We start from the raw sequence: 12,579 nt of genomic DNA, 5'->3' as shown, positions 1-12,579 counted from the left end.
AAAGGTATTAAAGAGTTTAACGGCGAATTATTGCCGAGAGTGATTTTACGCTAACAAGCTGCAGTATCTGTGACGTATCCGTCTCAGTGTGTACGATGATATAAAAATTTTTTTGACCTATTTATCTTGGTAATATGCCGATATTAATGTGTGTGTGTGTGTACACACACACACACACACACACACACGCGCGCGCCCGCCCGCCCGCACGCACGCCCGCACGCCCGCACACACGCATATATATCGGCATATATCGGTTCTCTACAAATAAACCCTTACAACCAAAGCACCCTGAAATAATGCCAAATTTCAAGATATCAAATTTATAATACAAACATTGGAGTCACAAAATGGTGAAAGTTGTAACAAAGACAATGGTCCTCTTGTTTTCAAGATGAATAGAAATATCACCAAGTTTGTATGATGGTATAAACCGGATCCGCGACATTGGAGTGACAAAATCGTCCGTGATTATTATATCGTATCAGCCATAAAGAAATCATGAAATATGCTTTAGATAACAACGCGTAGAGGCGCGGGATGTTTGGGACAATTTCTTCTTTATTCTTGTCCTCGGAGCACAGTTTTTAGCTGAAAGGACAATAATACTGAGGAAACATAATAATTAAAGGGCAAATTACATAAGCAGCACATGTCAGACAAGTCGTTTGAAAAAAAAAAAAACGTATTAGAAGGATAAAAATACAACTCTAAAAATACCAAACTGAGCAAATTACAGGCACTTAAATAGTCACGTGAACCATTAAATATTATTGAACTTTCTTATACAAATAAAAAATTACTGGTTTCAAGCTTTCCGATTACATTATTTGCTCCGAAAGTAAAACGAACTCAGAAATCACTGACTTTTCCCGTAATGATACTCCCCGAGGTGATGGTCGCGGTGACAGTAATGCTATTTATATTTGATATGGGTGGTGACGGGTAATCATGCTCATTATTAATTTAACAGCGGGTATCAGAAAAGCAGTTATAGTGAGTAAAAAGTAGTAGAAGCGATGGCGGCCACAAACCTGATTATTTACAAGAGAGTGAGGAACAAGATCATCAAGCATAATTGATAAATATCTTATAAGCCTCTTTTTTATATGAGCAGCGTGCTGTGGGCCTCCAGTTTGTTCGTTTCATTATGTCTTTCCTTGCCTTGATTCCTTTGCTGTACGAAGCGTAAAAACATCATATAACGGACAGTAAAGAATAACGGTATCAGTGAATATGACGTGGAGCGATGTTTATGAATTTGATGTTTAACGTAGCAAAAGCTGCACACCTTGTACAGCATTTCAATAACTTTCCCGGAATATGTCTCAAGGAAACCCTAAAGAAAATATGTGACAATCTCGCACAGACAAAACAGTCCAGACGCACCTTCAAGAAGGCGCGGGTGCTGGATGAGTCATCCTTTGTTCTTCTTTCGTCCGTTTTATAATCAAATTCAGTTTTATAATTTAGCTCAGTTTTGCTTTTCTGTAGATACAACACTGAGTGAACAATATATTTTTCTTATTATTATTTCTTTCATTATGCTTCCTCTCCCTTCTTTTTTTTTTACATTAGAGAAAAATTCACCCTATTCATTCGTGCGGGACCTGTAACATTTTTAAGTCAATAAATCTAAGATGATAAATCTATGTTATCGATTAACGTTTAGTAACGTACAATACCTGTAACAATTTTCAGTCAATAAATCTAAGATGATAAATCTATGTCATCGATTAACGTTTATTAACATCACAAAACCATCAATGAAAGTTTAATAATTTCTAGTAACCATGAATTCAATTATTAACATCCATAAATTGGCCAGAGCGTCGATAGTTTGTTGCGGGAGTTTTTGATAACCTATACATTTTCAAAACTTCTTATGGATTGTTATTGTTATGGATTCAAGCGCATGGCCCGATCTTCTACATACCGACGTAATATACCAGCAGTGGTGGGCATCGCTAACCGAAAAGTTAGCTTCGCTAACTGGTAATTCACTAACTAAAAAGTTAGCTTCGCTTACGCTAAATCGCTAAACTTATAAAGAAATTATAGTGTATTCATTTGGGCAAGGCCACTCACGGTAGCTTGGTCCCAGCGACTCCACTCCCCCCCTTATAGCTGGGTAGCTCTGAGCTGGATGATGTAACCTACTTGTCATGTTAAGTAGTCAACATAAAATGGTAAGTAGTAATAATAAAATGTTAAGTAGTCAACATAAAATGCATAATCAAATTAAATCACCTTGGGCAGTGCTTGAACAGAAATTAGCAGTTTGTGTTAGAAGTGCATTTTATGTTGACTACTTAACATTTTATTATTACTACTTACCATTTTATGTTGACTACTTAACATGACAAGTAGGTTACATCATCCAGCTCGGAGCTACCCAGCCAGAAGGGGGAAGTGGAGTCGCTGGGACTAAGCTACCGTGAGTGGCCTTGCCCAAATGAATAGACTATAGTGGAAGCTAACGCTATCCGCTAACTTTTCTTTATATGGATTTAATTTAGTATTTTGACTCTAAAACCCTTAAAAACAGACCTAGTGACCTGATATTTCAAGCTCAGACATAGAGCTTTCCAGAAAGGTATAGCATTCCAGAATCAGATGATGATAAAGATGTATGTACACAAATTAAATTTCACATACGCTTTATTTATACCTAATATATGAACTTGCAATAGCAGTGCAGAAAGACAAAATCTGATAAGGTATCTGATGACACACTACACAAGACTGCTCCCCCCCACAGCTGGGGATGGTGGATCAAGTTAGATACATAAATGTAAATAATACTAAGGAGTATATTACGTGAATAAGTGAATAGCAGTGTTTATTTCTTGACTAGTGGAAAATATCGAATTCTTGTTATTAAATCCCGAGTTCAAAGAGTCGGAAATGGAAGATGCATTACCCTAAAATACCCAAAAATGTCCCTAATAACTGTCCAATTACCCTACTTTAAGGCGAAATTTACCCAAAAGTGAAAGCCTTAAAATTATTGCGCCATGTGGCACAACTGGTGTTGTGTCTGCCCACAACGGACAAGAACAAACCTGTTGGAACGTTTAGTGGACTTAAAGTTAGCGGAGGAGGAACTACGTTTAGCGGAAGCTAATTTGTCCGCTAACTGTTTACAAAGTTAGCGAAAACGCTAATCAGCTAACGAAAAAGTTAGTTTCGCTAGTTAGCGGTTAGCGGATTAGCGGAACCGTGCCCACCACTGTATAATACCAGCCATTACGCTGTTCACGATGCACCCAAACAGCAATATGCAGTGCATTTCGACGTTCATGCTGCTCAAAAACTCGAAATGTTCTTAAATATGAAGGAGTACTGCATGCTCCCTACTATAGTCGGTTCATAAGGGTCTGAAGTGTGCATTATCGCGCAACGGCAACCTGCAGCCACACGGCGTGTCCGATTTCGTGGTTACTGTATGCTGGCCTACGCATAGTAAACAGTCGTCAGTGTCAATAATATGCAGGCAGCAATAACATGTACCGTCAATTATAGTCGATTTTGAGTAAAAAAAATATTATTAATGTCGCAAATAGCTGTTTTATTAATATAAAGCCTGATAATTTTCTCGGTGGTGGACAACATCAAGGTTGTTGAATAATCATAATCAGCGATCTTGTAAATTAATAAAAAAGCTATTTGTGAGTCATTGTGACATAACTAATATTTTTAACTCATAATGGACTTTGATAATTGACGGTATATGTTATTGCTGCCTGCATATAATTGAGGCTGACGACTGTTTACTATGCGTAGGCCAGCATACTGTATCCACGAAATCGGACACGCCGTGTGGCTGCAGGTTGCCGTTCCGCGATAATGCACACTTCAGACTCGGGTGAACCGACTATAGTCTATTTAACAACACAGTGCACGGGATGGCATTGGTGTGATTCACTTTACACCGGGATATGACTGTTGGCCGTATTCAGCAGTTTTAGTTCTAGTCACGATGGGTGCCTGAGACCCTTAATGCTATATTCATAAAAATTATTGACCTAAGTAACGTTTAGCTTTTGTTGCTTCTATAGTAACATGGAGTCCTCGCTTGTGCGTGTCATATTTTTAAGGGGAAAATATTTGTTCTTTAGGATTGTAGAAAGCGGAGACGAGCGGCACAGTGCACACGAACCATCTTGTTCTGATCTTTCGATAAACTGAACATTTCGTGCAGCAGACAATCACAACACTTAATATGAATACACATCAAATATTGTCGATCACAACCCATTCTTTTAAGATACTTCTGTATGCCAGTTTTTGCTTAGGTGACATCCTTGAATTAAACCGCAGAGCCTCATTTCGCCTTTGTAATGCATTGAATATTAAGAAACAAAATCACGTTAAACAAAACTGAACCTTTCCTGTAAGATGAAATTTTACGAGAAAAGTTTAAACTTCTTGGAGGATCCCCGCCCCCCAAGAGAGCTAATCAAATGCTTAAAGTTTTGAAATGATGTCCGTAGTTTAAGGAGACTATATTTCTTTAGAAGATTTCATCTATCTGATGAAAATGATGCTACGAATCCACATCTTGCAAAGTCAGATGGACCTCTTCTAGAACCTTTTGGCTAAGTGTTGTTAATGGACTTGCTATACTCTAAATTTTCTCCCAATATTTCATATGACAAGATTACTCAGTAGTAAGATTCAATAATAAGACTACTGCTCTAATATCATTCACTATCATTTTCCCGCTTATTTGATAAAATATATCAATGGTTTCTTATATAATTTTAGTCCGTATAGAAAATCATATTTTGCATCTCTCTCTCTCTCTCTCTCTCTCTCTCTCTCTCTCTCTCTCTCTCTCTCTCTCTCTCTCTCTCTCTCTCTCTCTCTCTCTCTCTCTCTCTCTCTCTCTCTCTCTCTCTCTCTCTCTCTCTCTCTCTCTCTCTCTCTCTCTCTCTCTCTCTCTCTCTCTCCGACAAAAGATCCTGCCTATCAAACCTATTGACCTTTTATAACGACCTCTTCTCAGTTTATGACGTAACCAAATCACTGGACGTGTCTATCTTAATTTCCAGAAAGCATTTGATAAAGTTCCACATCATAAATTACTTTATAAATTAAAGCAAATAGGTATTGACGGTCAAGTACACCAATGGATCGCAAATTGATTGAGCAACAGACAACAAAGAGTAGTGATTGACGGATTTAACTCAGAGTGGGCGCCGGTCACTAGTGGCGTCCCTCAGAAATCGGTTCTAGGCCCATTGCTCTTCATTATTTACATCAACGATTTTGATGTAAGAATCAATACTCGCATTAGTAAATTTGCAGACGACACAAAGATTGGTAACTCGGTTCTCACTGATGAAGACAGGCAAAGCCTCCAAGAGGATTTGCATGAAATTTCAGCTTGGTCTGATAGATGGGTGATGCCCTTCAACGTAGACAAGTGCCAGGTCCTTCAAGCTGGAACAAGAAATAAGAAGTTCGATTATGAAATGCGCGGCGTCAAACTCAAAAGCGTTTAATGCGTCAAGGACCTGCGTGTCAAAATCGCGTCAACCCTCAAATTCTCACAGCAATACATCGATGCAGCAAATAAAGCAAACAGAATGTTGGGCTTCATTAAAAGAAACTTTTTATTCAAGAATAAAGATGTAATACTTCCGCTCTACAATAGTTCAGTTAGACCCCACTTGGAATATGCGGTACACAGTTTTGGTCTCCCCACCATTCAAAGGACATTGCTAAATTAGAAGGTGTTCAACTTCGGGCAACAAAAATGATCCCTTCTTTGCGACGAGAGGCTCTCAACCCTTAACATGTTCTCTCTTGACAAACGTCGCCTGCGAAGAAAACTGATCGATTGTTTTAAAATACTTAATGGCTTTACGAATGTGGACAAATCAAAATTGTTTATGATCGATGACACCTTGCGAACGAGGAATAATGGCACAAAACTTAAATGTCGACAAGTGAATTCAGACTACACCAAATAGTTCTTCACGAACGTTGTAGTGCGAGAATGGAATAAGCTCCCGCCATCAGTGGTCCAGTGTAACACGATTGACTCCTTTAAAAACAAGCTCGACCGACACTTCCTTCAACTTAATGTTACCTAGAGCAGAAATGCAAAATTTTGGAGCAATCTGATTAATGTAGAATCACTTAGGTTTAAGGACAGGCCACCTAGTCTGGACCGTGGGGTCTGTGTGGTCTGATTTTCTATGTAAATCAATCTCTCTCTCTCTCTCTCTCTCTCTCTCTCTCTCTCTCTCTCTCTCTCTCTCTCAGTCACACACACACACACACACACACACACACACACACACACACACACACACACACACACACACACACACACATTCGTGGGGACAACAGTATCATTATTTTTTTCTATAATATAAGAAACAGGACACTAATGACTTATGAGATGAACTCTTTCAAGGCTAATAATAAAATCCTTCTTTTCCTTTGCGCCCCTCACCAGGTGACAAGACGGCAGCGGTGCAGCGGATAGACTCTGGGAAGGATCGTCTGCAAGGGACAGTGATTACTACGCTCTGCGCTGTCCTCCTCCACCTAGTGGCAGTGAGATGAATCACTGGCATCACAGAAAATTGTCGGATTATTAAGTAGGAAAGTAATTCGTCTATTACTTTATTCCATTTACAATTGGAATGTTTACTCAAAGTTTATAGTGGTGCCTCATCGATGGAAAGTATCCCAAGACATTTGCAGGGTTATCATTGCTCACTGTGTGCACAAGTGGACGGTTAGTGTTCTGCAGCTTTGTGAGAGTGAGGGATGAAGCTGTGGTCTCTCAGGTCTTGGTAAGAAAGCCGTGAAGGGCACATTCGGAAAGCAAATCCACGCGGCGTGTCCCTGGCTTCAGAACAGAGGAAACATGCACACGGTTCGTGCTCTTGGATGAGCTGCAAGAAGCCCTTCGTTACCCTTGACCTATGTGGGAAAATATAAATTTGCTTTCTATCTATTTGAACGGCATCGGAATATAGAAAAAAATGTAAAACAAGTATTTCTCTTATCGAAAATCAAGAGGTAAAATGGTTAAAGGTTTCTTTTTAGTGAAAATCCGACTTAACAACAGTCACAACAGAAGACATACCACCTAACCAGACTTGGGATTCATGCAGCGTCAGCGTGGGCGGCCAGTCAACTACCGAGCGTGCTGTGTATTGCTGTCTCGTGGGTAGTGGGTGTCTGAAGAAGCCGTCTGAACACTGGTTATATACCGGAGACCAAGCAGCTGTAATAAAAGGTGTACCTCAAGACAATCTCGGGACCTGAAGGTGTTCTCACGGTGTCTGGCCACAGGTGCCGGACTCGCAGCCAAGGACGCTGGACTCTCACGGGGGTTGCGTGCCCAGAGGAATTACTGAGCTTTATTTACGTTTATGAATCGTGTTAAAAGACATTCTATTATGTCCACTGCGCGCATAAAATGGACTCGGGACGACGCAGGGCACGGCATGAAGCATAAGACCCAAGGCAGTTGCAGAATCGCGTGCCGTGCATGCGGAAGTGCACATGAGGACGCGGCTTTCGGCCAGGTGTCTGTGTTCCCCCAGAGAGGCAAGGTCTGCCCGATATATATTTTCGTAAACAAAAATCGTGATGGGCCTCGGTGCCTATTATATTGTATTACTCTACTAATGTGATGCGTGTTATTATTATGTTGGCTATTTTGGACACAATATAACGTGTGTGTGTGTGTGTGTGTGTGTGTGTGTGTGTGTGTGTGTGTGTGTGTGTGTGTGTGTGTGTGTGTGTGTGTGTGTGTGTTTGTTCGATTGTGTGTGTGTGTGTGTGTGTGTGTGTGTGTGTGTGTGTGTGTGTGTGTGTGTGTGTGTGTGTAAACGCGCGCGTGCGCGACTTCTTCCTTAGGGTTAGTGATATTAAAAAATGGAGATAAAATAGTTCTTTGGCCAGAGAACAAAATGAAGTTCGAAAGGAATGGACACCAGGCTCGAGGCATCCCCTCCCATCTCCCCTTCTCGTGCGGCCATGCTGAGGGGCGCGGCACAGGGCCGGCCGCCGCCGCTGCTCCGTATTAGTTTCTCAGGTTGTCCTCTGCGTCACGACTTAGCTGAACATCACCACTTACTGTCTACGGTATTCATACGTGCATACATACCTACATGAATATATATACGTTTCACCCGACTTACCATACAACTATTCATCTCATTTTTCATAAAAAAAAAATATAGAAAACGTATACTCGCATGGACACAAATGTAAGTTTCCACCGATCTTTGCCAAGAGGGACACACTGCCTTGTGTCTCGTCTCCAAACCTACGAGTTCCTGATTTAGTGGCAGTTTGGAGGAAAGTTTCAACGACTTCACATGTCCACTTGCCTCCGAATATTACTCAAACAGTAGCACGGAGACTCATGAGTTGCTCATACTTCATCTTACATATCCAACAATCAACTTTTTTCTCGAAGATTAATTTTACGTCTTGGACCATATTTTAGGAGAGCTTTTGCGATTTTTTACATGGTAGGGTATTCCAAGGACGGGGTCACAAAATGCGTAAAGACCGTCTGAAGACAATGACCGACGGAGCTCCCATCACCCGGCCTCCCGTGCCTCACTGTTCTCATCGTTGACCGTGTGGGTGTCGTCACCATTCGCTGTTTGGTGTCCGTTGGGTGTTCCTTAGTAGTAATTCTCCAAAAACGCCGGATGCAGGAAGACAGTAACGAGGAAGTCAGCAAACTGAAAGCACCCTCACTTTTGACTTTGCTTTCTTTCGTTGATTACACTTTATAATATATTCTTCTCGTAAAATAAAATATATTTCAGTTATAAATTATAATATTCTTTGATCCATTTGCTGCAGTGAAGGTTAGAAAAGTATATTTCATTATATCACGTTTCACCTTCCACTGTCCTTCTAACGACCAGCGGCACGACTCACTCACTCGACCTTGTTGTTCCGGCAAGACTTAGTTTGTCAAGAGGTTGCCATGACCAAGGCGGGAGTTGTGTCTCTTGGATACGCAGTTGGCAGCCTTGTTCTGACGCTCCTCCCGGTGCGTGACTAAGGCTGGCCGAAGGCTCTTTCATACAGTAGCTGCTGGGGCTCAGGCTGATGACCGCTCGCTGTTATGTAGTCCTTGAGGTCAAATAACTGGCTTGCCTCCGTGTCTTCCTGTCAACTGCCTCTGACCGACATGAACAAAATGTTTTCGGGGTAACTAGATCATGATGTCTTCGTATAACTGAGTAGCGACCATGTTATTTTATGTATTTATGTATATGAGTGTCACATGATCATGAGAAATAGTTATGTGTGATACAAACAGAGAATTATAATAAACATTTACAAGCGACAGTGTATTTATAACCTGCGAAATAAACGACTACAAGAACGAGAGAAAATCGAGAAAGAAATCATGAAAATATAAGAGAAAGAAAAGGGGGTTACAAGTGCTATATATGGTAGTTCCGAGGCGAGGCTCACAACTGGCTTACGCTACGTGGTTAAAAAAAAATATTTAACTTCAAACAAGATATGCTGCAAAGATGGTAAGAAGTAACATACCCAATGATACTCGAAGAATCAGACGGGTAGCAACAGGAGTTAGTAAATTAAATAATCATCATAAATTAGCATAAACATCGTTTACAAATTTTATACAACTGATCACAAGTGAAGTAAGTGTATAATAACAGTTCAGGCAATTATGTCCGCAATAACAACAAAGAACGTTCAGAAAACTACAAGAAAGACTGGAGTGTGGCAAGGGTTGCGGTGATCTGCTTATCCAGCTCAACAATCTCAAAATTGTTCAGATATTTTTCAAAACAATGCAAAACTTACGAAAAAAACATTCTTACCAGCAGCAGGTGAAACAAGAACGACCTTTCTCTTTTCTAAAAACAGGTTAATGACGGACTTTAAAACTGGCACTTAAATAAGGATTGCTCGCCTCAATTTGCGTACGTTGTTCCGAAGTTATCGAAGTTAGAGGATCGCAGGGGATTTTAATCAGGGCGGGGGAAAGAGCTGCTACCCCTTGGGGACACTTAACTACCTGTGTATGTTCACTACGCCGAGCAACATGAAGAATGTTATCCAAGAAGAGTTCGGAAAACCTGATACTAATTCACATTTAAGTAATGTCTACTGCTCGAAACCTGAGCCCCGCTTATGCAATCGTGGTAAGTGGCGGATAGAAACTGAGAGTGAGTGATGCTCCAAAAATAACTCGATCAATGCTTATTGAGGAAAACCAGTAAGGGGTGTTAGTGTATTACTCTGACAAACAGACGACCAGGGAATGAAAAACGGAGTCAGTTCCAGGAAGATGAACAATGAAAACTCAGTATTAGAACAAAGTTCAACAAAAGATGAGCTTCACTGGAGAGGTAAGCCTAAGTAAAGAAAATAAGCATAGCAATATTTTCTGCCTTGGAATAAAAGTGGCGGGACTGGTGATGCTGGACAGAAATGATGTAAACACCATTTCCTCAAGTTTCGTATATTTTGCATATACTTTTTCCACACACTTTTCTAGTTTCTACGGACTTCACACGATCAGCAGATAAGAAGTAAAGTAAGAGAACCCCTAGAATATAGTTGCCTTTCTTGATTTTAAAACCTTGAAAAACCAATATCACCGCATGTTATTTCCTCCACACTGGTCAGGGAGACACACAGCGGGACACACCAGCCGGGTTACAAAGCGGTAACGGGATCACACATTCGGGACGAGCCGCTGGGCATTGTTAACGTGGAGTGGTCGGCGCCCCTTAAGGACCCTCACGTTTGCAAGGCCGGCGGAATCCTCACTATGTCCTTTCCTATGTTGTTCCCTCTGCCAGGAGTAGTGGAGAAATGTGTACTTGGAGGCGTGCATCACCACTGCCATATTTATTGACCTACCTACTTACCAACGTTATCTATATTTCTTTGTTTATTTACCTATATTCATCTGTCTCTATTTATCTTTCCATCTACCCGAGGTTTATGTATTTATATCTCTCCTAAACTATATCCTCTTTTTCTATCTGACGTTAATAACTTACGCTTCTATCTAAGCATCCCTCTATCTTCCTTGCCTTCTACACCATTCATGGGACGTGCAGTTTCCTCGCTAAACTCCTACAAGAGAACTGCACCGCCACGAACTTCACGTCCCAAGCGACATTCAAGACGATCGACCAACTTGTAGCCAAAACCTCTGAAGGATTTCCCTTATTTCGTCCATTTCCTTACACACACACACACATACACACATACACTACTCTTCTCACGACTTAGGGTTCCCGGGTTCGATTCTCGGGCGAAGAGAATACGGATGGGCAGTCTCCTTTAATTCGAGCCCCCTGTGCACCCAGCAATGAATGGTTAGCTGGCGGGTTGTGTCCCGCTTCCCGTGCGTGTGTGTGTGTGTGTGTGTGTGTGTGTGTGTGTGTGTGTGTGTGTGTGTGCGTGTAATTCACCCCTTGGTCTGCTGCGGGTCTCTCTCGAGACAGCCAGCCGTTCCGCTACGTAAGAGCACAGAGCTCATAGTACCGATCTTTGGGTAGGACTGAGACCACTCACACACAACACACCGCGACAACGAGGTCACAACTCCTCGCTTTACGTCGCGTACCTACTCACTGCTAGGTGAACAGGGGCTACACGTGAAAGAAGATAAACCCATCTTATCTTCACCCGGCCGGGGAATCGAGCCCCGATACTTCTGGTTGTGAGGCAGACGCTCTATCCACTGAGCTACCTGGCCGTATATATGTGTGTGTGTGTGTGTGTGTGTGTGTGTGTGTGTGTGTGTGTGTGTGTGTGTGTGTGTGAAATTTCAGGCAATCCCAAAGGTCCGTAACCATAGTTAGGGAGGATACTCGCTGGCGATCGCGAGTTCAAAGCGTAATCAGACCATGGTGAATTATACACACACACACGCACACTCACGAGCAAGCACATTCACACACACACACACACACACACACACACACACACACACACACACACACACACACACACACACACTATATAGGAGGGTAGAATTGATCACCAGGAAGAATTCTCCATGAGCGAATAACCTGAGCTTTGTGGGTGATAAATTTTAGTGTTCAGGACTAGTTTTATATTTGAAATTCCCGTTGCATACTAGCACACTGTTGTCATCCTCGTGACTGGAAATGTAAATCTTGAAAATGTCACAGGACCGGTATGTATCAAGGAGCTGCGCTGGTCTCTATTATAATTAAGGTGTTAATTCACCTGCTGGCGAAGCGAGGTTCTACTTCAATGCTTAAATTGAGACGAAGAGAATAAGATGAAACACTGCTAGGAGTTTCAACAAGGGATGGCGGCAGAATAGGAGGTTGATTCAGTAGCCATGATATACTTTAGCGGTTTAGACTATAAGGAATCCATTATATAGCAGGCGGAAACACTGACCCGGCATTGCTATATTCACTGTGAGGGCAAAACAGCTATATAATGCAGGAGCAGGACGAAAACGCAGTGATGTTTTCAGGCACTTAAAATCTTGCATGGACTGGGAATCTGAGAGCCACTGATCACTCATGCGGGACATCTCTCTATCATGAG

At 41.6% G+C, this 12,579-nt stretch overlaps 1 protein-coding gene across 1 annotated transcript in view; it reads left to right on the top strand.

Annotated features, from left to right (window-relative positions):
* LOC127004238 (hemicentin-1-like) overlaps window positions 1-9,344 on the top strand; it is a 56,404-nt gene extending 47,060 nt beyond the window's left edge. The window contains exon 7 of the mRNA XM_050871795.1: window positions 6,473-9,344. Within this exon, the coding sequence (XP_050727752.1) occupies window positions 6,473-6,582 (110 nt within the window). The 3' untranslated portion in view covers window positions 6,583-9,344. The remainder of the gene's footprint in view (window positions 1-6,472) is intronic.
* Window positions 9,345-12,579: the final 3,235 nt, after the last annotated feature.

This window comes from Eriocheir sinensis, chromosome 3, assembly GCF_024679095.1.
Source record: "Eriocheir sinensis breed Jianghai 21 chromosome 3, ASM2467909v1, whole genome shotgun sequence".
Classification (NCBI taxonomy): Eukaryota; Metazoa; Arthropoda; class Malacostraca; order Decapoda; family Varunidae; genus Eriocheir; species Eriocheir sinensis.
Note: the sequence above shows the minus strand (reverse complement) of the source record. Positions and strands in the feature narration are given on the sequence as shown.